The sequence below is a fragment of the Xiphophorus couchianus genome, chromosome 18, assembly GCF_001444195.1.
Source record: "Xiphophorus couchianus chromosome 18, X_couchianus-1.0, whole genome shotgun sequence".
Taxonomy (NCBI): Eukaryota; Metazoa; Chordata; class Actinopteri; order Cyprinodontiformes; family Poeciliidae; genus Xiphophorus; species Xiphophorus couchianus.
In genome coordinates, this window is record NC_040245.1 from 2,567,181 (window position 1) to 2,594,546 (window position 27,366).

General features: G+C 37.9%; 3 protein-coding genes across 11 annotated transcripts in view; 2 read left to right on the top strand and 1 right to left on the bottom strand.

The window, feature by feature from the left end:
- The window catches only part of ryr1b (ryanodine receptor 1b (skeletal)), a 125,667-nt gene extending 119,695 nt beyond the window's left edge, over nucleotides 1-5,972 (top strand). For all 9 annotated transcript variants that reach the window (XM_028044534.1, XM_028044529.1, XM_028044531.1 and 6 more), the window contains 5 exons: nucleotides 1,345-1,501; nucleotides 2,011-2,075; nucleotides 2,156-2,256; nucleotides 3,306-3,357; nucleotides 3,441-5,972. In XM_028044534.1, the coding sequence (XP_027900335.1) occupies nucleotides 1,345-1,501; nucleotides 2,011-2,075; nucleotides 2,156-2,256; nucleotides 3,306-3,357; nucleotides 3,441-3,536 (471 nt within the window). In that variant the 3' untranslated portion in view covers nucleotides 3,537-5,972. The remainder of the gene's footprint in view (nucleotides 1-1,344; nucleotides 1,502-2,010; nucleotides 2,076-2,155; nucleotides 2,257-3,305; nucleotides 3,358-3,440) is intronic.
- Nucleotides 5,973-9,142: 3,170 nt separating this feature from the next.
- On the top strand, nucleotides 9,143-15,926 carry LOC114133556 (galectin-4-like). The gene is made up of 14 exons (XM_027999542.1): nucleotides 9,143-9,267; nucleotides 10,055-10,143; nucleotides 11,154-11,358; nucleotides 11,903-12,016; nucleotides 12,095-12,139; nucleotides 12,219-12,245; nucleotides 13,106-13,135; nucleotides 13,220-13,243; nucleotides 13,342-13,368; nucleotides 13,535-13,561; nucleotides 13,631-13,660; nucleotides 14,740-14,828; nucleotides 14,898-15,063; nucleotides 15,136-15,926. The coding sequence occupies exons 1-14, from the start codon at nucleotides 9,223-9,225 to the stop codon at nucleotides 15,277-15,279; spliced, it is 1,062 nt and encodes a 353-aa protein (XP_027855343.1). The 5' UTR covers nucleotides 9,143-9,222; the 3' UTR covers nucleotides 15,280-15,926.
- Nucleotides 15,927-18,413: 2,487 nt separating this feature from the next.
- Nucleotides 18,414-27,366, bottom strand: part of axl (AXL receptor tyrosine kinase) — a 46,966-nt gene continuing 38,013 nt past the window's right edge. Inside the window, exons 13-20 of the mRNA XM_027999154.1 lie at nucleotides 26,179-26,274; nucleotides 25,375-25,452; nucleotides 25,045-25,137; nucleotides 24,190-24,311; nucleotides 23,625-23,734; nucleotides 21,716-21,875; nucleotides 20,115-20,251; nucleotides 18,414-19,065 (exon numbers count right to left, since the gene is read on the bottom strand). Of these exons, the coding sequence (XP_027854955.1) occupies nucleotides 18,609-19,065; nucleotides 20,115-20,251; nucleotides 21,716-21,875; nucleotides 23,625-23,734; nucleotides 24,190-24,311; nucleotides 25,045-25,137; nucleotides 25,375-25,452; nucleotides 26,179-26,274 (1,253 nt within the window). The 3' untranslated portion in view covers nucleotides 18,414-18,608. The remainder of the gene's footprint in view (nucleotides 19,066-20,114; nucleotides 20,252-21,715; nucleotides 21,876-23,624; nucleotides 23,735-24,189; nucleotides 24,312-25,044; nucleotides 25,138-25,374; nucleotides 25,453-26,178; nucleotides 26,275-27,366) is intronic.

Below are 27,366 nucleotides of genomic sequence, written 5' to 3' on the forward strand. Positions count from 1 at the left end.
AATTAACTTGTTACATGGGAAAACTGTGCCGTTGCCTAGCAACCCCTGCCAGGTGCAGCCCGTTACCTAGCAACACAGTTCTGGTTCTACTGGCAGATTGTTTCACTTATAATGTTTGAAAGTAGGCTTAATACTTTTTAAATCTATATGAAGGAATTATTTACTTAAACAAGCCTCCATATGTTGCTAAAAAGTTATTTGAAAGTTAATTTTGTCTTATTTCGTGTGCACTAAGATATTTGCAATGGGAACTAGACCAAAAATACTTTTGTGTTTTTGCAATGAAGCGTTTTGTTGTGAAAAGAAATAATAAATAATAAACTGGAGCCATCAATTTATTTAAAAAATTAATCAGATTAATTATAATTAATAAAATTTTGCATATTTAAATCAAGATTTAAATATACGCAGTCTGCCACACTCCAACCAATTAAAATGTAAACAATTATCATATTTCCTATGTAATATAGTCTAGCCTAACCCTAAGCAATGAATCAATTAATCACATAATAAATTTAAAAAACTCAATCATTTACATGAATTATAAAACAATAAATTGTTTTTCTCTTTCTTCCAATAATTGGGTGACAAAGTCTTCAGTCTGATGCTTCGGTTTAAACTAGTTCTTTTTGTGGAGAATCATTTTGCTTACAGAGACTGTTTTGGTCATTTTGTTTATTTTGGATATTTAAAATGTCTTCCAGTTACAGAGTCAAATGTTCATTAGAATTTAAAGTTTATTCATCTTTGAAAATGTGTTGTTGCATTATTATTCCATTTTTACCAATAAATTATTTAAAACAAGAATATTATCGTTTATCACAATATCGTGACAGGCCTAATATATTCTTCCAGGAACTAAGGGAAACATCTTCTATACATGCTATACAAGTAGTGGTTCATCGAGCAGCAAACAGATGAGATATATTTTAGTTTCTAGCTCTTCGGTGTTCCAACCCCTTTCTGATGCCGCCCTGGGCAACTGCCCATATAAAAAACCGCTGCTGTATTCACGGTTTGAGAAAAATGTTTTATTGTCTCAAATGAAACATGTCTGAAGATTCTCAGCTTTCCAGGTTTTTATATTCAGGACGGTTTGAAGGAAGCCATTTTGTTTTAAACGTTAATTTAGAAACTCTCCCTTCATTTTCTATGAAACATTGCAATGAGGTGAAATTTGTACATCTGAAACTTTGAGCTAATGCAGACTGAGCACGCAACACAAGAAAGTTGAAACTTTTAGTTTGTTTAATCTGCGTTATGTCATACTAACACGTTAAAACTGTCAGATTTAACGTTCACACTCCTAATTAGCTTCATTTTTCCCCATTTCCTGGTTTGTAGTGTTACCTGTTCCACATGTACGTCGGCGTGCGCGCCGGTGGAGGCATCGGAGATGAAATCGAGGATCCGGCCGGGGATGAGTACGAGCTCTACCGAGTCGTCTTTGACATCACTTTCTTCTTCTTCGTCATCGTCATCCTGCTGGCTATCATCCAGGGTGAGTGGGAGAGGCTAACGACGAAAAGCTAACGACCAAGAGGCTAAAGTTAATGACTTTATGTTGGACATCATAAACTAAAGATATTGAATGTTTGGTCGTCATCAGTTGGTGAATTTTTATGTTTCAGGCTTCAGTGAAATGAAAAAATATTAAATAGAAAACTAGCAAAGCATCAAATTAAATGCAGTTTTGGTGAATCAGGATTCATGAGTCGGTTTTAACGGCTTTTAGGTAAAAAAATAACAACAAGGATGGATGGATGGATGTTGGTTGGATGTATTTCATGGTTGGTTGGATGGGTTTTATAGTTTGATTGCTGGTTGGATGCATCTTTTGGTTGGTATGCGGTATTTCATGGCTTTTTGGATGCTGGTTGGATGTATTTCATGGCTGGTTGGATGTATTCCATGGCTGGTTAGATGCTGGTTGGTTGGATGTATTTTATGGTTGGTTGGATGCTGGTTGGATGTACGTCCTGCCATCCATCCTCCTGTTTCTGGCTGCAGGTTTGATCATTGACGCCTTCGGTGAGCTGAGAGACCAGCAGGAGCAGGTCAGGGAGGACATGGAGGTGAGCCCCTGACCTTTGACCTTAGCCTTGTCTCTGCCGCCTTCAGGCCCTTTAGTCTGAACTTCCTGTTTCCCTTTCAGACCAAATGCTTCATCTGTGGAATTGGAAGCGACTACTTTGACACGACGCCACACGGCTTTGAGACGCACACCTTAGAGGAGCACAACCTGGCCAACTACATGTGAGCTAAAATCTGATCTTAATCCATAATCTGCTTATTCTGTGAGGAGGAATCTCTAAACACACTGCAAAAACACTAAATCCTACCAAGTATTCAGCAAGATATAGGAGCTTGTTTTAGTAAATAATTCCTAAATATTGACTTTAAAAATGTACTAGTACCAATGGCAATTATTTCACTTAAAAAAATAGGCCAATGTTACAGGTGGCCAGTTAAACCAGGTAAGAAAGTGGTTAAAAAAAACTATTTTACCAATATTCAAGAATTATTGACTTAAAACAAGCTCCTATATCTTGCTGAAAAGTGACTTCTAAGTTATTTTTGTCTTATTTCAAAATTTGCACTAGAAACTAGACCAGAAATACTTGGTAATAGTTTCTGTTTTTGTAGTGTACCAAAGTAATTTGTAGCATGAAAGTCCCAAAGAGAAGCTAAAATCTCAGAATCAAACATTTTATAGGAAGATTTTTCAATTTCTGGGAACAAAATCTACATGCAAAATGTCTTTGGGTACAAAAGATTGGTCTAGTTTGTAGTGGAGATGTGTTATTCCACTTTATATAAGACTAAACTAACTTAAAATAACTTTTCTGCAAGACAATAGCAGGGTGTTCCTCAGTGTATTCTAAGCCTGGCGGGCCACCAGGCTTTACCTGTGTCCCCACCAGGCTAACCAACTTCTTATTTATGTAAGTTTTTTTAAATGTTTGCATTTTTTTAAGACTTTATAGGTGGTGCTCAGATATTAATCATTCAGTTATGCATAATTATCAAGTGATATTTTAAAATTTCCTGTCAACTTTAAACATTTTTTAACTCAAAAACACGGCGGGCCTCTGGATGAATGACTGCTCCAACCACCAGGCTTAGCAAGTTTTCTGGGGTTTGTGTAGATTGTTTTAAGTCAATAAATCATTAATACTGATTAGTAGTTCTCGTTCCACTGGTAGATTATTTCATTTATAACAGGACTTTTTTTCCCATGTTATAATTGAAAAAAACAGATTTTGTGTTTTTACAGTGAAGAGTGGCTATTTTCCTTTGTTCAGGTTCTTTTTGATGTATCTCATCAACAAGGATGAAACAGAACACACAGGACAGGTCAGTCATTTCCCTTTGCTGTTGTTATTATTTCCAAAGCTTTATAATTCTGTTTAATTTTAATTTTTCATTTTTTCCCCCAGGAGTCGTATGTGTGGAAAATGTACCAGGAGCGATGCTGGGACTTCTTCCCCGCTGGAGATTGCTTCAGGAAGCAGTATGAGGACCAGCTCGGATAAACTGCTCCGCTTCCTGACAGGAAACGGGACGAAAAGTCCTGAAGTTCAGAGCTGGAACACATCCGTGTCTTAGTTTTGTCATTTGTCTTGCATTTTTGTCTCATCTGTTCGAAGTTATGCACACCTTTTGACCGCACTTTTCAGCAGCAGGTCGGAGAAAACGAAACGTTGGAGGCGAAACGAAGCTTCTGCTGTGAACACATGGCCTTTCCTGTCTAAATTAAACAGACTGCCTTGTATATCCACTGAACGCGCGGCGGCTAACGTAGCCGCTAGTGCTGTAAACGTTCTAGTGCCTATAGCGACGTCACTGCTTTAGCTCTCAGTAGCTTTTCTTTGAGGTTCAACCTTTTCCATCTGGTCTCATGGGAAAATCTGAAACGGTCACAAACTCACGACTCGAGACGACTGGAGTTCTTCTTCTCGTTTCGTAACGAGGTTAAACCCGAACCCAAAAGGGCGTCTTCAGTTCTGATCGTGTGCCGGGAGATTTAGGGTTTTCAGTCATTTTTATGGAAAATCAAACCCTGTGAGCCTTTTGGGATGTTGTCATTTATGTGCCTCAGAGTATTTGTTAGCATGAGAGGTCCGTGTTTCTAGCTGCTTTTGTGTATTTTTGTTGAGTTGTTAGCAGTGGTGGGCGCACTTCTACTAACGTGCTAATGGCAGAGCTAATTTCTTGTTCACTACTTTTGCTAACTTTGAAAACTGGTGCATTTAGCTTCACCTAAATAAATTTTTCTGGGTAAATTCTAATGTGCAAATTTTTAGCTTAGTCCTTGAGCTAACTTTGAAAATGTTAAGTACACTTAGCTTCTGCTAAGAAAAATTTCAGGTAAATTCTAATGTGCTAATAGTTGAGCTTAATGTTTTGTTTAGTGCTTTTGCTGTCTTTGAAAACACTTAGCACACTCAGCTTCCCCTAAATTTATTTTTCCAAGTAAATTCTGATATGCTAATAGTGGAGCTATTTTTTAGCTTGCCGCTTTAGCTCACGTAGCATCCACCAAATATATTTTTCTGGTTAAATTCTAACATGCTAATAATGGAGCTCATTCTTAGCTTAGCGATTAGCTAACTTTGAAAGCATAAAGCAAACTTAGCTTCCCCTAAAAACATTTTCAGGTAAATTCTTATGTGGCAATTTATTTTTACTGTTTTTGTAAGCTTTCAGTTGAATAATGTTGACAACTATGTCAAAGGTTTTGGTTATCAACTGTCAAAACAGTAATTATACAGGAACAAAATAAAACATAAAGTAGAAAACAAGATGTAAACATAAATACGTCTAAGAGCTTTGTGAAACTACAGATCATATAGTCAAAATTTAATTCAATGCAGATATAATCTAAATTAAAGTTAGCGCTTCATTACTTTCTGCTAAATATCTTATGCTTTACAGTTAGCGGAGCTAATTTCTTGTGATTAGTGCTTTAGGGTTAGCGCTGCTAACTCTTCAGTTCGCGGTGCCCACCACTGTCTGTCAGTTCTGTTTTTGTCATTACGTTTTAATGCAGCCGAACCTCTCAGTGTGAAAAATGGTGACAAACCCAGAAACCATTCTTCACAGATCAGAATCAACCTGCTGGTTTCCCTTCCTATTCGGGCATTTTGCATGTTAAATCTGACCCAGTAGATCATTATTTTGTTCCTCGTTCTGACAGGAAAATGATTGTAGAGATGAAGTGACCGATTTTACGTCCATTTGAGTTTCGCTGTCTCGAAACGAAAGATTCTCACAAGCAATCATAAACTGCTTGAACTCGGACCGACTTGACAAAAACACGATTTTTGGAATAATTATCTGTTTAGACACTCTGCAGTCTTACAGTGTGGACTCCCGTCTCTCTGCCATAACCGATAGTGAGACGAACACACATCCGAGGGGAACGCCGAGGTAATTTATTCTGTTTTACGCAGATTAAACCATTTAGAGAGACTTTATGCACAACGTTGGTGGACTGAGATAAGTGTTGAATGTATCTAATAAGAACTTGATGGAAAGACATATTTTACATACACCATGGATTCTTCTATTTATTTTTCTTCAAGGCTCTGATGTATGGAAATAATTTAGTTTTCAGACATGAATGTGTCTCAAACTGAAGATGGTGAGGAGATTTAGTCTTATAATGAAAATGGCCTCCGGTTTGGAGAATGTTTGCTTTTGTTTCGGCTCGTTAGCTTTTTACCATAGATATTTTTAGAAATTCAGCATACGGATAATTTGTCTCAGTCAAAGTTGTGTGTGTGATGCGTTGATTTCTGACACATTCACAAATTCTCCGTGTCGTGTAGCTGACCGGTTGGAGACTGAGTGTTTCTGTTGGTCTGATGGTTGGAAGATGAATGGAGGTCACAACTTTCCACTTGACCGAGTGTCTCTGACTAAACTCTGCGTTTCAATATGGAATAAACAAATTATTTTAAGGACAACTGGAGCGTCTCGTCGTTTGTTTGAGCTTTTCAAATATTCATCAGCTCACATGGAAACGAAAACATCAGTGTGGTTTATTTGGGTTGTAGCAGAGCAAATGTTTTTGCTAACTTTGAAAAAGTTAGCTCAATTAGCTTCCTCCGTATTTAAATGTCTGAAACGAGGTAACCAATGATGGGGAGGCTAAGTGGAGCTAATTTTTCATTTAGCACGTTTGTTAGTCTGGAAACGTTTAGCACACTTAGCTTCCCCCATATCTAGATGTCTCAAAGTAACGAGTGATGGGGAAAGTAATGCTAATAGTGGAGCTAATTTTCATTTAGCGCACCTAGCTTCCCCTAAATTAATTTTTCCAGACAGTCTATTCGAGACTTTCAGTTGAGTAAAGTCTGTGTTGAAGTTTTGGTTATCGACTGTTAAGTGGGTTTTTATTAAAAACAATAAACACAGAAACAAAATAAAACAGGCAGTAGAGAGAAAGACGTAGACGGACATCTAAGGGATTTATAAAATATGTAAACTATATCAAAATTAAATTGGTGCTTGTGAGTTGTTTTTCAATGGCAGATATAATTTGAATTTAACTTTAGCTTCCCCTAAATGCTATGTTGTAGCATGTAGCGCTAGCAGAGCTAATAATGACTGCGCTAGTGTTAGCTCAGCTAATTTTTAGCTAGCGGTGTCCACCACTGAATTTTATGTCATCATGTTTCTTTGAAACTCCTCCATTTATCTGCAAATGAAAACCAAAAGCAACTAAATGTTCTGTCATCAGATTAAACTCTAACAGGGAACATTTAAAAAATGAGGAAAGTCTAAGCAGAGTGAATATTTAAACTCTCAGACTTTCCATTAATAGAGCACAACAATAAAACAATAAGTCATGATCTGCAAGTGTTTGTAGTTTTTGGTTTTGATTATTTGTTTATTATTTAGTTTAATTTGGTCTTAATTCTTTAAATTCAGTTCATAGTTTATTATTCTATCTCATTGTGTATTTCCTCAGATTTTGTTGTTAGTTTATTTCTAACAGGAAATGGACAGACAGTCCTCACCTCTGACTGATGATCCAAACTGGGCCTGGAGGCTGATAACAGGAACATATTGTTCCTCAGGTTCCTCATCCTCTGGACTCGGCTGTAGAAGGAGGCAGGTTTCTCTAGGCCGGGTCACCCGCTGTTTCAGCAGGTTCATAATGCGAGTGGAGCAGCTTTTTCCTGGAACAGAAACTTTGTATGTTGTCTTTTTATAGTCACAAAAACATCTGCTGTTAGATACTGTTGTCAGCATGGACGCAGCAGATTGGACTGGTCACACTGGTGCAAGCAAACTGGAGTGAGACGTACCTTCGCTGGAAAAAAAGTCTGTGTGCTCCCTGTATCATTCAGGGCCTTCAGTTTCTGACCGTTGAGCTCCACAGAATCTCCACTAATTGAGTCTCTTTCCTGGGCAGAAAACACATCTGGGGCAACTTAGGAGTATTTCTAGGGCAGGTTGGTTTGATTTGACCCTCCTGTGCACATAACAAATGGGCTTTTTCAGCTGAAATTTTGAGCCAAGTTTCTCTTTTACAGGCAGCTTACCCACAGCTAAAACTGGTGGGGCTGGTTTCTCCTGCGGCCATCTTGCTTCCAGCTTTGAAAAGCTCAACAGTTCCTCCTCCTCGCAGCCACAGACACACCAGCCAGTTCAGCAGCCTCCTTATCCTATCTATGATTATGTTCTTTTATCCACACCTGAAGTTCTAGTGATAACATTTTTAGATAATGTTCAAGAATAATTATTTCATTGATTTGTTCAACTGTTGTACTGTTAGGTTGCATCCATTTAGCATACAGCTCCTTTAGCCTTAAAAAATAAATACCGTATTCTCTGCACTATAAGTTGCACCTAAAAACCTTCAATTTTCTCAAAAGCCAACAGTGCGCCTTATAACCCACTGCGCCTTATATATGGACCAATATTGAGCCACAACAGGTCTCACAACTACAGTAAGCAGCCGCCGACTTTATTTTCCCCCATAGAAGAAGAAGCGCGCGGTGCAGGCTGGGTTTTGTGTAAAGACCCCAAAATGGCTCCTATTAACGCAGAGTTTAAGCTCAAAGCGATCAGTCAGTAGAACATGGGAACAGAGCAGCAGCGAGAGAATTTAACACGAACCAATCAATGGTTATAGTGGAAGTGGATATATATTGTGATTTGATTTACCGTAACAGTATCAGACTGTTTTTTACGTGTTTATTGAATCGAGGAAAAGTTCCCCTCCACTATATGTTACACCTTGCTGTTGTTAAAAGATAAACTGTGTCACGAAAATACCACATCACTGACTTTACCTCGGGGAAAATAATAAAACAGCTGTTTGTTCATTTAGGGAATGAACAGAGTTTTCAGAACGCTGGTTTGTAATTATTAATAAAGTTTGACTGACCTATCTGACTATTTTGTTGACATTCTCTTTATCGCAGCTCCATCTAATGGATGCATAACGTAACCCTATGCGCCTTATAATGTGGTGCGCCTTATAGTGCGGAAAATACAGTACTAACACGATGTGGTGGTGGAAACACTCATGTCGGGGTGACATGGACGCCACTAACGACTTGAAAGTAAAAAACTGGATAACAGAGGAAGGATAAAGTATCAGGTGCTGAATCAGGTGAGGATTTCTACAACTAAAGATGAATTTAATGAGGACCCAGGACCTTCTTGCTGCAAGGCAGCAGTGCTACCAACTGCGCAGCCCTGACTGGACTTTTATCTTTAGTAAATATGAAGGATTTTCTGGAAAAGAAGGTGCAGGTTTTCCATTAACTTGCCCGCTTTTGTTCCCTGAAACGTTTGTATTTGGACACAAACCTTCGCGCTGAGTTTACAGGCATTAAGCTGATTAACCTCCCACCTCAATGCAGCACAAAAGAGGAAACAGACCCAAAGTTACCTGAGCTGGAGGTAAGGATTACTAGAGTTTCTGTTTCCTGAAAACACTCAGAATCACTTTTAATTAATGCAACAACTGAGGAGCAAAGAGATCCTTTGTTTTAAATATAAGTGTAGTAAAAACTTAGAGTTTTGGTTTGAGATGTAAAAAGGTGAACTGGATGGTTAAGAACACGCCCTCCATGTTTTATTAACTCTTTTCCAGCTAAAGTCAACAGTAACTCAGCAGTTTGTTTGTCTGGTTTCTCCTCCCTCCTTCATCGCTCATATAAAGTAAAGTTCAGATTTTTCTGCTTTCTGCTCGTCGCCATGACTTCCGTCGCTCCTCCGGGCTACCGGCCCGTCTACAACCCTGTGAGTATCTGCTGCAGGACTTTGACTGGACCAATGCAAACGGACGAAAACGGCCAAAAAAAAAAAAGACTTTTATTTTTTTATTTTGAGCCTCAAAGTTCCAGATTAATTTAACAATTAAAGCTGAAGCAGTAGAAGTAACTTAATTACTAAAGAATGACGGCGTGTAAAGGAAGAAATAAATATGTAAAAAAGAAATTATGAGAATAAAATCATTATTCTCGTATAATTTTGACTTTTTTCTCGTATTTTTAATTGTACTCATAAAATGGCTCCGTTAATATTAAATCAAAAGTCTTAAATTTTAAATAGTTTTTATGACCATTAAAATGAGTTTGAGTTGAATTTTTTTCTTTTACCATTCTTCTTAGCAAAGTTGATAGTTTATTTAAATTAATTATCTTCATGGCTTTTATCTGCACATTTTAATCAATTTCCTTTCATTTGAGTTCAAACCTGCTTTACTGAATCCTCACAGCAAAGATTTTAGTGAATTAATTTAAGAGAATCCACAGTAAAGTCAAACTTATTCCCATTGTTTTTGTTTTTAAAGGTATTGTTCCACTTTGAGAAATTGTGAAAGTTAGTTGGATGGTAAAACTTTAACGCTCTCAAACTTTGTTTTTAACCTCAGAAGTTGCATTCTAGACTTTTCTTTTTTATTCATGATGGTGTTTTTCTTCAATAATCACCTCCCGGCTCTAAAAGTTGCAGATTATTCTAATCCATCCATTTTCTGTTCACCTTTTGTTCTAATGAAATCTGAATTATTTTTGTGCCACTGCAGAGCATTCCTTACCTCAGCCCCATTCATGGCGGCGTACGGGACGGAGTGTCCATCTACATCCAGGGATCGGTTCCTGAAAACATCACCAGGTGAGTTTTTAAAACATTTTTACTGAATATGATGCTTTTCTATCCATTAAAACATTTTTATTATCTCCAGAGAAACTCTAAATATTGTGTAACCTCTCTCGCCCTCTGTGGGTGGAGTCCGCTCGGTTTTTATCTTCATTTCTTAAGATACAGTCATCTTTGACTTTAGGCGTGTATTTAAAGGCTGTTATCAGCTAAAACACACAGAGAAAAATGTTTATTTATTTTGCAACATCTTCTGTTCCCGGATCCACCTGTTTACATTCTGCAGTTTAAAACTATTTCATCCTGTAAAAGTATTTCCACTTCTTCCACATCATCCCTTTATTTCACAACACAGCCGAAGGTTTAAATGTATTTTACTGGAAATTATTTGATAGACAAACACAAAATAATTTATGGCTACATATGATTGTTTTTATAAGAAATAAAAAGCGAGGCAAGTATTTATGGCGTAGTAAGGCCAAGAAAGAAAATAAACGGAGTACATTTCCACAAAAAACTCAGCAATTTTTATTTTAATCTCAGACATTTTTTAGAAACAAACATTTGGAAATTTGCTGATGGCAAAAATTGTAGATTTGCAACAAAAAAATACAACAATTTTAGATTAATCATAGAAAATTTCTAGAAACAAAAATGGAAAATTCTGAGTTTAAAAAAAATTAAACATTTGCTAGAAAAAACGAAACTTTTTTAGAATAATCTCAAAAATGTTCTTGAAAAAAAGCTTGAAAAGTTCAGGGTTTTTTCTCCCTTTTGGACTCAGAAATGTCCTTTTTTTTTAGAAAACATCTGAGACATCTCTCAAAACTCCTGAGGTTTTTGGCACAAATGTTCTTCCTTCTTAATTCGCGTCGTTGTGGGATTGCTCGGTCTTTATGATTCTGAAATGCTTCTGAACACTCGGCACACCTCTCACGCAGCTCTTTGTCTTGGTTTAAATCCCGGTTGTAAAGTGAGAATAAGTTGGGGGAACGCTGCTGTTAACTCGGTTCCGTCGCCCCCAGGTTTCGGATCAACCTTCTGTGCGGAGAGTCGGACTCCAGCGATGTGGCCCTGCACTTCAACCCTCGATTCGACGGCTGGGACAAAGTGGTTTTCAACAGCCGTAAAGGTGGATCCTGGATGTCGGAGGAGAAGATCCACAAGATGCCTTTCTCCAAGGGCAAGCCCTTCGAGTTGGTCATCATGATCACTGCCAAGGGATTCCAGGTAAACAACAAGGATGTGGTTTTAAAGGGGACCGATGAAGAAAAATGCACATTTTGAATGTTTTTATGCTTCCATTGGGTCTCTACCGTTTCTAAAAACAGCTTGGGAAACAAACCACCGTGTCAGTTTTTGGCAATAATGTTTTGTTTGGAAATTGAGTCGTTTCAAAAACCTCTGGAATGTAACGTCACAACAATCACTCGAGCCAAACCCAACCCGTTACCTAGCAACCCCAGCAGAGTTCTGCCCGTCACCTAGCAACCCAAGCTAACCTCCAGCGTGTTTGGTTAGCCGGTTTTACCGCCTTATGCACCAGATGTATCCTTGTTTGTTGTGCTGGAGGCTCCACTTCTGCTTTTCAAAGATGCACGGCTTTATAGTTTCACATCTGTTTGCAGCCATTTTCACATCTTTGTGTAAACGTTGAATTGAGGGGTGTGACCAGTAGCGGCTAATTTGGATTAAAGTGACAGAGAATGGATGTATCGATGTTCTCATCGATTGATTGATCGATTGATTGATCATGCTCTTCTTTCTGCTCCAGACTAAAGTCAATGGGAAGGACTTCTTCCTGTTCCCTCACCGCCTCCCTGTAGAGCGGATCCGGGCCATCCAGGTCTCCGGAGACGTTACCATCCAAACCATTAACATCATTGGGGTGAGCCACGCCAGTCGGCCATTTTTATTTCAGTAAATAAATGTAGCAGAAGGTTTCCTGAATGTGTGTCTGCTTCAGGGTGCAGGCGGTGGCGGCGGCGGTTCGCTTCCTGGAGGAACCGGAGTGAGTAAAACAGCCACATCATTAGTTTCCTCCATTTGGTCTCATGTAATGGATTAAACTAATCATGGCTTCTTCACAGGGAGGATATCCAGGATGCAGCGTGGGGGTTTGTATTTACAATCAATCTATCTATGTAAAATACATGGCTAACAACAAAACCATAATTATTTCTGGCTTTCTTTAACAGATTAATTTAAGAAATATGATTAAATATGTAAAAACAAAACAAATAAAACATCTAGAATAAATGGAATAATTGTGGCAGAATGTTTTATTTTTTAAATTAGGCAAGTCAAGAAGTTATAATCAACACCAACTTTCGTAATGCTTGACTTCGTCCCTGTGCGCTCAGCTAGCATGACTATGAAATACTCAGTGGTTTAATGGTCTGCTGGATGCAGTCGTTGGATGAAGCAGGAGATTTTTCTCTGTTAAATCAACAAATATCCTGATTGCATGGGTGGAGGAATGGGAGTGAGTATATACACTGTAAAAACACAAAATCTCGCAAACATCTTGGTACACTTCAAATAAGACAAAATAAGAAAACTTACAAGTGACTTTTCAGCAAGATACAGCAACTTGTTTTAACTAAATTATTCTTTAAGATTGATGAAAAAGTTCTAGTTCCACTGGTAGAAAGTTCCACTGCGCCGTTACCTAGCAACCTCAGCCAAGCCCAGCCTGTTACCTAGCAACAATAGTTCTAGTTCCACTGGCAGATTATTTCACTTATAATAAGGGGAAAATGTCTTATGAGTGAAAGGAATTATTCACCAAACACAAACTCTTGTATGTTTCTGAAAAGTTATTTAGAAGTTAGTTGTGTTTTATTTTTAGTGAACTAAGATATTAGAAACTAGAGCAAAAATACTTGGTAAGATTTTTGTGTTTTTCCAGTATAGAAGGTTCAGTTAAAATTAACATTGTATGGAAAACTTTATTTAATATTTTTATTTTTTTAAGCAGGGAGGATATCCAGGATGCAGCGTGGGGGTGTGTAGCTCTTTATTATTACTATTTATAATAATTTCCTACATATAAGAATCATTGAAATTCGTTTCTCTGATTGATTTCCAGGGTGGATGTCCTGACGACATGGGAGTGAGTACATGTCACTTAAGTCAGATAAAAACATTATTAATGGCTCCGTTTAACATTTTCTCCTATAATAATCACTTGAAACATGTAAATATTTGCAGGGTGGATACCCAGGAAGCAACATGGGGGTAAACATTTTTTTTTGCTCAGGTCCCTCTTGAAAATGAGATCTAGATCTCAACGGGGTTTACCTGATTAAATAAAGGAATACAATGAAGAAGAAAATCACAACATGACAATTTATTACCATCAATAGAAGGTTTGGGTCATAATTATTATATTTTTTCCAAACAGGGAGGTTTTCCAGGATCCCACCTGCCGGTGAGAGAAAAGCTCAGTAATATTGGCATCATTATTATTTCATACTCATTTTTATAAATCTGTTCACAGGGAATGGGAGGGCAGCCAGTCTACAACCCAGTAAGTGTTTCTACCAAACACTTTTATCTCTCTCTCTCTTTTTTATAAATACGTAATTAATGAATTATAAATAGTATTTGTTTTGCTTAGTTTTTAACGTCCCTGTGTTTTCCTGCGTCTCAATTGTAAAGTTTGATTTGTCCTTTATTTACCGCCCCCTTGTGGATTCGTAGCGGAGCTGCAGTTTGTTCTTGACGTTTCTAGTTCATGTTTTCAGAATCACAAAGCTGTAAACACGCAGTGGAGACATAAAAGTTGATTAAATCATTTACCTGAACCGACAAACACCTGGAGGATCTCTTCTCTTGCTGTTTGCAAAGTTACACAGAGGAAAATAAACAATAATTTGGGTTATTTCGTCTGTCATAAGAGAAAAAACAAGGTTTCATTTTCCAAAATCATGTTTTCAACATTTATTTAAAATGTTTATCAAACGACACAATTTTTCATTGTTAGCAGCAGCACAGAGTTTAAGTTTAATGATAATATATATCATATTATTTAGAATATGATAATTCCTCCTCCATTTAACTGTCTTCAACTCACACAGGTGTTTTTTTTTTTTAAACTTACCTTCAAAATAAAAGCCTCACCTGGAGGTGAAGCAGAAAAAAGCCAATACTTCTCCAGCAGCTTTATGGTTTCTGTCCATCTGGAGGGTTTGGTGACGTCTCACCTGGTCACCATCATTGTGATGGACGAACCGTTATAGATTATTGATTTCTTCAGTGGTTTGAAAAGCGAGCTACGGGTCTGTTATACAAGAATAGAATCTGGGAAGGAATTAGGATTAGAATTGTGGCTGGAATTGGGGTTAAGAAATTAAGCTATTATCTGTGCAACAACTCTAAATAAATAGTATTGAAATTACTTTTTCCACGATTAATAACATTTAATTTCTATTTTTTAATGTTATTTAAAACCAAACAAATTATATATATTTATTTGTCATCTGGGTGTGGTGCTCTTGGGGGCCCTCTGGTGGTCTGGGGACCCAAAGCATGTGTCTTGGGCCGGCCCTGTTAAATCACTGGTTTCCCCAACCTGTGTAATTTAGTAAAACTTGCTTCCCTTCTCAGCCTGTGCCGTACGCCGCCCTGATCCCAGGAGGGATGTACCCTAAGAGGACCATCATCATCCGGGGCATGGTGCCCTACGGGGCCAAAAGGTTTGTTCTGCCGCCCGGCTGCAGAAATCCTTCTGATAACTGAGTACTGACAGAACCTCGGTGTTCCAGGATGGGCTTCAACCTGGTGGTGAGCAGAACCCAGGACGTCGCCTTCCACATGAACCCCAGAGTGAAGGAGGGCGTTGTGGTGCGAAACAGCCGGACTGGAGGGAAGTGGGGCAACGAGGAGCGAGAGCTCAGCGGGTCGCCCTTCACGGAGGGGCAGTACTTTGACGTGAGTTTCACTTCCTGATCGGGTCCAGTTCCACATTCTGATGCGTTTTTCTGACGGGTTTTCTGTCTCCAGATGTCGATTCGCTGCGGCAACCAGAGGTTTAAGGCGTTTGTGAACGGGCAGCATCTGTTTGACTTCTTCCACCGAACCAACTTCAGCGAAATCGACAAACTGGAGATAGACGGAGACGTTCAGATCTCCTACGTCCACTTCTGATTCTCTGCTCATCACTGCTTCCTTTTGTGCAAGTTTCAGTTTTGCATCAGTTGTTTGCATTGATAAAGCTCAAGAAGAGAATGTGCTTTTGAATTTATTCATTTCTTATGCAAAAACATTGTAAAAAAAAAACCCAAAACATCGGCAGTGACGAAATCAAAGTAGTTATTGTACGAAAATCCTTAGAAATGTAAAAACACCAGCAGAAACATTCAACAAAATGCAAAATACTGGCTCTCTGAAGGCACTTGGGAAGGTTGTGAAAGGCTGATGAGGATAATGAGGAAGAAGAAAAAAAAGCTCCATGTACACAGGAAACAGGAAGTGAATCTCAGTTTCAGCACCTTTTTTTTTCTTTTCTGAAAGTCCCAATGATTAAACAGTACCAATGTATTACAAAAACAAACCAAAAAAAGGGAAATGAAGTAGTTTTTCATAACATTCTGTAACTGTACACGGTTTTAAAAGTACCTTTGATGCTCACAAAGCAGCACAGAGCGATTTCTTCTCCCAAAATCTAATCTGAAGACTTAATGCAGGACTAGAGATAAACATATACTGTTTATATACATACATAAAAATATAAGTGCATACATGTTGCAGCGCCGGATGTCCTCCTCGTCCTAAGTGCAACAGTTTGAGAAACCACAGAAGAAGAGCAGCCAGATGACAGTTTTTGCGCGTTTTCCCGGGATTTGTTCTCATTCAAATCGTGATTTTTTTCTTAAGTTTAAGAGGAAAAATGTCTAAACTGGAAGTCATTAGTGCAAAAGTTGAAGAAATACAAAAATCAGCATCAGAATAAAAACAAAAATCTGAATGATAACACTGAAACTTTTCATCATTTGATCTGTACCTGATTGCTGCTCATCCACCGAGACAAAAACAACTGAAATGTTCAGATTTTTCTAAAAAAGAAAAAAAATATGTAGAAATTTAGTTTGATAGAAAAAACCCCCTCAAATTTTGAGATTAATTTTCTAGAAAATTCTGAGTTTGAAAATGTGCAAATTTTTGACGTTTGGGTATTTTCTGAGTTTAAAAATTTCTGAGTTTCTTTTAGCAACTTTCTGACTTTTGAAAATCAAAAATGTCCAGATTTTATTCTAGAACAAAAATCTGAAATTAATCTATTTTCATTTTTTTTCTAGCAAGACTTTTCAAACTCAGAAATTTTTAAGTTTTTATTTTCTAGAAAATGCCTGAGATTATTCAAATTTTCTAGCAATATTTTGACTTTTAAACTCAGTAAGCTCAAAGTTTCTCTTTAGAAAATGTTTGACTTTTGAAAATCAGACAAAAATCGGCCAATTTCTTTATAGAAAATTTCAGAGCTTTTTCTAGCTAAATTTTGAGATTTCAAATTCAGGAATGTCAAAGGTTTTTCCTAGAGAACTTTTAAAAGTCAGAAATCTCAAAGTTCTTGTCTATTTTTTCTATCTACATTGACCCCATAAATGTCCCCCATCAGGGGTCATGCAGGTCGTGACTCCGGTGTGTTGGAGGAAAGGTGCAGGACAGTATTTGTTGCGGACTGGACCGGCCCAGCTCTGTTTTCGCTCTCCGGTTCCTGAGTTTTGGGAACAAACCGGAGATCAGGACCATGTGCTCATGGCTCGGCCCAGAACTGACAGTAAAACCTCTGGAGTTTCAGGACTGGCTTCAGATTCAGACTCTCACCTTTTCAGCGTTTTGTCACAACCACAAACCACAAAAACCTCCACCGGGGATTTATGTGATTCTGCCGTTTGTAACGTTAAAGAGTCAAAAACTGACAGCAACAATTTGGGTCATTTTGCTTGTTTAAGAGAAAAACAACTGGAAACAGTTTTTTTTAAAAAGATCATATTTTCACCATGTTATTTATTTATAACGGTCACGATTTCAAAAATATTTATTGAAGTAGATAAATATTTATTTTGGAGATAAATATAAATATGTAACCTCAAGCTAAGTATTTAGTTCGCAGGTTAAATATTTACCTTCAAACTGAATATAGAGTTTGAAGCTAAACATTTAACCTCTAGCTAAGAAAAGTTTTGTTGGAAGCTAAAGATTTAGTTTGCTAACTAAATAGTCAGTTTGGCTACATATAGTGTAAATAGCTAGATATATAGTTTGATGCTAAATATTAACCTAGCAAGCAAAATATTTAGCACTGTTGGAGTAATGATCAGTTCTAAATATTGACTCTGGTTTTAACTCCTCTGCTCTGCTGTTGGTTTGTTAAATAAATCTCCAATCATGTTTCAAGTTTGTGGTTGTAACAAGATGAAAAGCGTAGAAAAGTCCAGGCGATGCGAAGCGTTTTTAAGTCGATGTTTCTGCTCTCTGCAGGCGCCGTTTGACGGATCTGGGATTGTACACGTATCAGTGTAAAGAATGAGTATTTTAAACAGATATATCATTAAAATACCTGACAGTCTAAAGATAAACCGAATGAAAACGAGTCGTCCAGCTGAGTGCGGTCAGTTCGGTCTGGCAGTGTCAGCTGGTTTCACAGAGGTTTGGTCCAGCATGGCGGCGGATCAGAGAGTGGCGCTTTGTTGCAAAGGAGGAGAAAATTCATAGCTGCGTTTCCATTCACCTTCAAATTCAGCAAATTGGAATCATGAATTAGGAAACTGTTTGCATTGGTGAGGCAGTAATATGTGTTTTCCAGGCACAGAGTGGCTTATTTTTACAATGTAGCATTTACATTTTACTTTTAAGTAAAATTTCTTGAAATTTTTTTTGTCTTTGTCACTTTAAGAAGCTGCTGCTCTTCCTGAAGCTCCGCCTTCAGGAACTCATCACAACAGGGCTCCTCTATTAACCCTTTAACGTTTTTACCAGCGTTGCTCTGAGACCAATTAGCTGTTTGCTAATTACTACTGGCTAGTCTGAAGGAGCTGACTGGGCGAGGAGCTGCGCCTTGTAGGCGGGGCTAGGTCCACCCAAGCGTTTTGCTCAGCTAAATGGTTGCCATGGAGACAAAAGGATTTCTCAAACATGCATGAAGGAATCAAAGCAACGCTCCAGGTTTGTTTTTGATCAGGGACCAACAATGTAACATGATGTAACGCTGAAGGTTGGTTTTACATGGTGCTGGAGCCTTTAAAGGAAATGCTGTGGTAGCAAAATTCAGTTTTGTGTTTTTTTTACATTAGAAGAGGATCAAAAATGTTTTGCGCATATTTGTAATGGAAATGCAGCTCCAGATTGTGCTACAAATATCGGATCTGCAGCATAAAACCGTGAGCGTCTCCTGCAGTTTGGAAATCCTCTCATCAGCTTGAGGAAACCTTCGCGCCATGAGCATGCTGTGGTGAGTTTGTGTTTTGGCTCAGTTACTGCCAGGGCATCCTCCTGTTTGCCTCTATGTCCTCCAGCAGCTCAAACGTCGGGGTGGGGGCCGGGGTGCGGTCCGGCGTGGCGTGGCAGGACGGCTGCAGCGGCAGCGTCGCCGTGGACGACGACACCGGCATGTCCAGGCTCTCCAGCGAGTCAGAGAGGGCCCGGGCGGCCTCGCGGCGCGGACAGAGGACGTATCGGTTGGGCTGGTGGACCTCCGCGGTGGTCACCGACTCCAGTCCCTTCAGGCACAGCGGCGAGGCCTCGGCGGGGTCGCGGCCGCCCACGGCGCCCAGCTCAGAGGACGACTCGTCCATGTTGACGTAGAGGATCTCGTCCGGGTCCTGGGGGTCCGGCAGGTCCTCCAGGGCTTTCTCCAGCTCGCAGCGCAGCGTCTCGAAGGACGGCCGGTCCTTCGGGCTCAGCAGCCAGCAGGAGAACATCAGAGAGTAGCTGCAGGTCGGACAGGAACCATTAGAATTAAAAAGTAAAAAACTAAATCATTTTCAGCTTTTCCTATGTCAATCAGCTGCTCACTGTTGTAAACCGCCCTGTTGCTATGGTTACACAGCAAAACAAAATTAGCAAAGTTCAAATAAATATTGCCAAAAAACACATAACCATTTTGAGAATAGTTATTCTCAAAACAAAAACAAAATTTTTCCCCTCAGAAAAGCAGGAATGAAGTTTTGAAAAAGAAAAAATCTGAATGAAAGTAAAGAGCTTCTGAGCAGCACAACTCTAGAAACCACTGTCACTTTGGGTCAGAAATATACACTTCAGGAAGTTCAGTCCATTTATTCTTTTAAATAATAAATGTGGAGTGAAGTGCACTGCAAAAACACAAAATATTACCAAGTATTTTTAGTCTAATTTTGTCTTTTTACACTTCAAATAAGACAAAACTAACTTACATGGAACCTTTCAGCAAGATATACAGTCTTGTTTTAAATAAATAACTCCAGAATATTTATTAAAAAGTTCCACTGGTAGATTATTCCACTGCGTCGTTACCTAGCAACCCCAGCCAAGCCCAGCTCGTAACCTAGCAACCAAGTTCTGGTTCCACTGGCAGATTACTCAAATTCAAATTACTTCCTTAAACCCAATGAGGAAATTAAATGTTGTTGTAACTCATTAATTCAGATTCTTCAGTTATTGAAGATCATATTATTTTATTGATTTACTTTTATTATTACTATTTTATTACTTTTTATAATTATTTAAATTATAACCTGAGAAAACGTCTTTTTAGGAGTGAAATAATCTGCCAATGCAACCAAAATATTTTAATCAATATTAAGGAATTGTTTACTTTATATTGCTGAAAATTTGGTTGTAAGTTAGTTTTGCCTCATTTCAAGTGTAATAAAGATGTTTTTACTATAAACTAGACCAAATATTCTTGTTGAGATTGAATATTTTTGCAGTGTAATGATTATTTGGTTACTAAATTAGATCAGTAATCAATTATTCCGATGAATTGTTTCCAGCGTACTCACATGGAGTCCAGACAGTCTGGAGGCTGTTTGAGTCGGTTCCCTTGTCTCAAGTAGTCGTAAATCTCACTGTTTTCCACCCCGGGGTAAGGCGTTTGTCCTCGCGTGGCGATTTCCCACATGGTGACTCCGAACGACCACTAGGACAGAAAACAGGACAGAGGGAAAGGTCAAAAAAAAGAGAAAAACCCACAGGGGAAAGGTCAGGAAGCGCCGCCTCCCTCCCTCACCAGGCGGACATGAACTTCACAGAAGAGTTACAGCCGTGGATGTGGGCGGGTTATGGAGATCATTATTTGTATGTTAACAGAAAAATACCCATAATTCACAGATCGGCATGTTATCCTTCTGAGGTCCTGAAGTTTGCATGAAATGACTTTACCAGCTGCAGCAGCTGACGTCTGTCCCAGAGGTTTGGCCTTAAAAACATCGCAGCAGATTCCTGCTGACTGGTTAAAGTCAGAGAAGAAACATCACCGAATTCAACTAAAATATCAATAATCTGGCACATTTTCCTACTTCAGATTAATTCAGCTGTTTTTCTGTCCAAACTTTTTCTCACGTGGGTCAAAATGGTTAAATCCAAAGAATTTGTGGGCTAATAAAAACCCTGAAATCAAGCAAATAAAGTCATTATTTTTGTAGTAAGGATGTGTTATTCATTGTACATCCAAAAATTTTAAAATGGTTTTGTTTGTTTGTTGTATTAAAAGAAATAAAGATCATTTCAAAGTCTTTTTTTTGGAGTTCATTGATCTAAAGCTGATTTTATATTTGGTGCAGGATATATAAATAAAAAAAGAAGATAATCGGTGGAAATTGTTAAATTTCTTTGAAAGGAAAAGCAAAATTCTCCATTTATATTAGTAGAAGAAATAAGATAATGTAGCAGGCGGAAAAAGTTGATACTATTTTTACTTTGAAGGCTAAAAACAAAGTAAAAACTTATTTTTTATTGTTTTTTTGACTCAGTTTTTCTTTCTGTGGCGTTTTAAAAATGTTCTGTGGTTGCTCGGTAGTTAGTTTTTAACTTTGTGTGAATGTTTCTTAGAGTGTGAAATTCTGATGTCATACAAAATATAAATGTGTTGTTAAAATAAATCCTTTCTTTCCTACTTTCCTTCTTTGCTTGGGGACACGTGTTAAGTACAAACAAAAACAGAACACTAACATTTATAGCCTGAGCTAATTAGCCGTCCACATCCCCAGATGGGCTTTTAACAACATAAAACAATTAAAACGACAAGAAAAAAACACAGCAAGAGAAAATATCATACATGACGTAAATATTAAAATTAAGTTAAAATTCGTTATCATGACAAATCTCTCTTCGTCCAATCTGACTGCTGCTTACTGTAAGACAGATACTGACTCCTCATATTTACTCCACATAACCCCTTCTCTTTCAGAGTTTCCTACAGAGATTTTTTCCTGTTAGTGTCATTAAAAGGTAAATGGATCCAGATGTTTTGCCTGATCTTTGCCAAAGTGAAACTGTTTCAATGTGTTTTATTTTCATGGTGTGAGCAGCACAGACAGACTGCAGGTGAGTCCAGGTGAGTCCAGGTGAGCCCAGGTGAGTCCAGGTGAGCCCAGGTACTCACCACGTCACTCTTCGTTGTGTAGACGCGGTCTGCTAAGCTTTCAATGGCGATCCATTTGACGGGCATCTTGGAGATGCGGCCCTGTCTGTAGTAGTCGCCGTTGTAGATCTTCTTGGAGAGGCCGAAGTCGGCCACGCAAACGTTCATGTTCTCATTCAGCCTGAGGCAGAAACAGAAATGTTTTGTTTATTAAAGATCACATGTTATGTTTATCCTCACATATGAACAGGTTAGCACACACAAAACATGTCCATTACCTTTTTGTTGCTCTAACTCATTCTTTTAGTCTGCTCAGTTGTCAATGTTTAGAACCGTACATCTTTGAAAAGCATCAGTAGAGCCCAGGGCCGGTCCAAACCTTTTTGGGGCCCTAAGCAGATTTTTTGGGGGGGCTTCCCCAATTAACATGTCAATGCTTTATCATTCCTAAGCTAATCCAAGTGTGTAACCTGTCTACTATCATTAGCATCATTTGCAATTAGCTTGCATCCGGCCAGTGTTACTATGGCACCTGACAGGAGTAGCAAGCTAAAAAAAACATTTGGATTTTGAAATGCAGAGTCGTATTTCAGTCTGCCAAATTATTTTAACTATTTAAATGTAACATCAGCTGATAAACACTAAATTGAGATTTTAAAAAAAGTTTGATATTTTATTTTTCCTCAAATGTAGCCGTTTCCATTAACCACGGAATCACATAAATGGGAATTACGAAAAAAAAATTCTTCGTGAAAACACAGCAATTTTGAAAAAACTCACGTTTGTCGATAAAAAGTTTTAGCGCTAGAAAGAGGTGTTTTTTTCATCCGTATCAAAATTTGTGCATTTTGCAAAGCTGCAATGGAAACACATTTTTGGCATCGAGTCACATAATCAACAGCCGGATGTTTCTACTGGCGGAAACTACAAAAAAGACAACAGGAAGTGGTAGGAGTATGACGGCACTACACGTTATTTTTTAATGAGTTATTGTGTAAACTCACTTATTCACGTGTGATTTTAATTGCGTTTCTTATTTAATGGAAACACGGCAACTGCAAAATTGTGTTTCCATTGAATAAGAAAAATACTGAAGTTCTGCGCATATTTGTAATATAAATGCAGCCATCAACAGGAAGATATTAACCATTATTTGTGTCACAACTTCAAAAACAACGTAGAAATTGTTTTTGCATGTTCAGTTTGTATTATTTAAAAAATGTTAGCCTGATGTTCTTGGGCGCCCTCTACTGGTGTGGGGGCTAACTGACTTACAAGTACCTTTTCTTGTTTTAAGTCAATAATTCCTTAACATTTACGAAAAGGTTCTGGTTCCATTGGCAAATCATTTCACTCATATCAAGACATTTTCCCAGGTTATAAGTGAAATAATCTGCCAGTGGAACTAGAACTGGGTTGCTAGGTAACGAGCTGGGCTTGGTTGGGGTTGCTAGGTAACAGCGCAGTGGAACATTCTATCAGTCGAACCAGAACTTCTTCATAAATATTCAGGAGTTATTTACTTAAAACAAGCTCCTATTTCTTGCTGAAAAGTTACCATTAAGTTAGTTTTTAAGTGTTCTGAGATATTTACACTAAAAATCAGACAAAAAAAATACTTGGTAAGTTTTGGTGTTTTTGTAGTGCAAATATCAAAAACATTAACTTATTGGCAGCTTTTTCTTAAAAACGCTCAGGATGTTTTTAGAAGCAGTACAAACCAAAAGGGAAGCACAAAAAATATGAATTTCTGATAATAAATCCCCATTAAAGTTCAAGTCTCTTCGGTTTTGTTTCGTCTAGCGGATGAAGCATAACGTCCTCTTTTCTCTTTTCTTACCCTCTGCGTAAGAAAAGAAAGAGAAAAAGCGAAGGAGACGGCCTGCGGGGAACTGAGAGAGAGAAAAGTGGAAGAAGTGGTTTTTCCTACATGCAGTTGCGCGCAGCCAGGTCTCTGTGGATGAAGTTCTTGCTGCTGAGGTACTCCATCCCTCGGGCGATGTCGGCCATGAACTTAACCAGCATCTGAGATGGCAGGTACTGCAGGACAGAACAGAGAGGAGAGTTAATTTACGCGTTACTCACAGCAGAGGGCGCCAGCATCCATGTTTTTACAATTACAACTAATTTTCCAGCAGACTGACTGGATGGTCCTCAGGGAACCATTGTGTGCTTGTTTTTAAAAGTTGGCCCACTTCGTAACCGTTTCAACATTCTTTATAGGTCTTGCTTTGATTAGAGTTTCTCCGCTCTTCTGGGGATTTAATGCATATCGCTCACAGCTGGCGCCAAAAACACTTAGTGTTTCAGAGTGCTTCTGCTGCCAGGGTGGGAGTGGTTGGAGGCTTATTTAAGAAAAACTTTACAACTGTGCTGAACTCTGGATCCAGTTTTGCTGACATTCATGTGAACTTAGAAACCATAAAGTGTGTGAAACTGCGAGTGCTGGTTTGTTGCTGACTTGGTGCTTTTGGGTTGTTTGTTTTCAGGCGTACCACAGGGCAGTCGCCCAGCCTGGAGTACAGCAGATAGCTGTGCAGATCGCCGTGCTTCATGTATGGCAGGATGACCACAGGCGACGGGTAACCTTCGCTCTCCACCGTCTGCAGACACACGCCTGAGAAGAAAGTTACAAAGAAAAAATTTAGCATCCACACATTGAAAATATTGACAAAATGCTTTATATTAACTAAAGCATTTTTTGCAGAATTTGTTCACACTTTGTCATTTCAGCTCCCGTTTAATCATGTTGAATAAACAGGAGACCAAACTCAAAATGTCTGTTTTTTTTTCTAGCAACGTTTAAAACTCTGAAATTTCTGTTTTTCTGTTAAATTTCTGGGAAAGTGTGTTTGTGTCTTTGCAGTGTGATAATCTAATAAACTGTTTAATCGCTTGCTAGTGTTCAGCTTTGGTGAATAAACCATATTAAATATGTTCAATCTACTAAAATCTACGGTGCACCATGATTTCTGGGTTTTTGTTCATGTTTTTTTAAAACCAGCTACATAAAACTCTTTTATTTTTACACGCATTCTTTCACTTCTTCTAGTAATGAATCTGTTGCTAACCAAAACTGATTTCCTCTTTTTCAAAGATCATAAATGTGAAAAAAATAAAATAAAAAATACATTAAGATATTTTTCAATCCAAACATTTAAAAGCTGCTGAAAGAAATGAACAAACGCAGTGAAAACGACTCAGTTTTATGTAATGTTTGATAAACACAGTGGTGAGTCCAGAGTGAATTTGCCGTTTATAGGGATTAGCAAAACACAAAATCTTAGTACTTATACTTGGTAAGAGAGAAAGTTTTGAAGAATATTTGCAAGATGTGACAGGATCCTCACCCAGGAGCCTCATGACGTTGGGATGGTCGAACTCCTTCATGCAGGCGGCTTCACGCAGAAAGTCTTCCATCTCTGAGCGCGTGCAGATTGCAACTGGAGGGGTGACGATTCACATCGATCACTTTGTTTGCAAAGCTTTATGCACCTTTTCTGATTAATAATAAATCCCATGAGGGTGGAGCTGTTCTACCCCAGAACTTTGGCTCAAAATTACTTCAAACTATTTTAATTGTGTGCTTTTCTTCTGCAAACATCTGACTAAAGCCAATTTATTTCTAAAACTGAGAGATTTGTAGATGTGGATGTTGATTTATTTTAATGTTCACTCACTCTTCATCGTCTTTACAGCCACCTTGAGAACAGCTTCTTCCTGATTCAGCAGGCCCTCCATCACAGAGCCAAACTCCCCTGAAGACACAAAACACCACCAGCAACAACAGACTTTAATAAAACAATGATTCTGTAAAAAGAAAATCATCAGACACAACCAACACTGCAAAAACGCAAAATCTAAAAAGGATTTTAGTCTTGGTCTGGTTAAGAAATTTGCTCTAGAAATTACACAAAAATACTTGCTAACATATTGTGTTTGTATGTGTTTTATATAGAAAAAAACAACATTTTACCAAGTATTTTTGGTCTACACTTGAAATAAGACAAAACTAACTTACAAATAACTTTTTAGCAAGATATGAAAGTCTGTTTTAAGTCAAAAGTTCCTTAATAATGATGAAAAAGTTCTGGTTCCACTGGTAGATTATTTAAATTTTTTGGGGAAAAATGTTGTGACATAAGTGAAACAATCTGCCACTGGAACTAGTATTTTTCTATCAATGTTAAAGAATTGTTGACTTAAAACAAGGTCCTATTTATTGCTGAAAAGTTACTTTAGTCAATTTGTAAGTTAGTTTTGTCTTATTTTAATGGTACAAATATATTTGCACTAGAAACTACCAAAATACTGGTAATATTTTGTGTTTTTGCAGTGCAAACACCAAAAACACAAAATCTTACAAAGTGTTATTTGTAATTTCGAGTGAAAATATCTTAACTAGAGTAGACCAAAATACTTGGTAGTATTTAGTGTTTTTACAGTGAAGGCAGTAACATATAGCTGTGTATATTTGTGCTTACCTTCTCCCAGGGTTTTTCCCAGAGTGAGTCTGTGTCTGTCCACCATCACGTCTTGGAGCTTCTGTTTCAGCTCATCGCTGATGCCCAGGCTGTTCACTGGAGGAAAGACCAGAAAGGATTTAAAAACAGCAGAAATGTGCAAAAAACGCATCTACACACTCCTATTTATTTTGTTTTAGAAAAGAAAGGAAGAAGATAAATCTATTCAAATCAGATCTGGTATGGAAAAAAATCAGAGATTATGACCCAGCCCTAGAAGAAGAATTACTCGTTATCGCTGTAAATATTTTTCTCCAATACAAAATAAACAACTTTCTACTGCCTGTTTAAAACCTTTAATTTTTTTATGTTATGGTTTAGCCCAAATTTAAATAAACAAGACACCATTATTTACATGTTCAAACTAAAAATCACAGGAAAAACATTTTTAAAAGAATCAATTTAAAACTCAGAACTGAAGGTTAATTTCAGACGTAATGTGTTGACATCAAGTTTTAAGATTATTGGTTACTTTGTTTTTTTGAGTCATTTACTTATTTGTGTTAAGTGCTTAAACTGCACTGCAAAAACACAAAATCCTACCAAGTATTTTTTACTTTTGGTCTGGATTCTAATGTAAATATCTCAGTACACATGAAATAAGACAAAACTGAATTAGAAGTAAGTTTTCAGTAAGATACGGAGGCTTGTTTTAAGTCAATACCTCCTTAATATCGGTGAAAAAGTTCTAGTTCCACTGGTAGAATGTTCCACTGCGCTGTTACTTAGCAACCCAGCCAAGCCAAGCCCGTTACCTAGCAACCACGTTCTAATGCCACTGGCTGATTATTTCACTTATACCATGGAAAAATCTTTTGTTATAAGTAAAATAATCTGTCAGTGGAACTAGAATTTTTCAAATCAATATTTAAGAATTATTTACTTAAAACAAGCTTCTATATTTTGTTGAAAAGGTACGTGTACATTTGTTTTCTTTTATTTCAATTGTAATTAGATATTTACAGTAGAAACTAGACAAAAAATACTTGTGTTTTTGCAGTGTGATGAATTTTTGGTGACAAAAGTAACATAAAATGTCATTTAAAGAAAGGATTTGCAGACTCAGTGTGCTGGGATGTTTCCTCCAGCTGGGCAGACGTTCCTTTTTGTTTTCCTCCAGACTCTGACAGAACAACAACACGGTCGGAG

What these genes read in the sequence shown, in the direction of transcription:
- LOC114133556 (XM_027999542.1), top strand. Translation starts at nt 9,223, where the DNA reads ATGACTTCCGTCGCTCCTCCGGGCTACCGGCCCGTCTACAACCCT. An exon ending in TCACTGCCAAGGGATTCCAG is followed by an intron (nt 11,359 to 11,902) that starts GTAAACAACAAG and finishes TTTCTGCTCCAG; the next exon opens with ACTAAAGTCAATGGGAAGGA. An exon ending in GGCAGCCAGTCTACAACCCA is followed by an intron (nt 13,661 to 14,739) that starts GTAAGTGTTTCT and finishes TTCCCTTCTCAG; the next exon opens with CCTGTGCCGTACGCCGCCCT.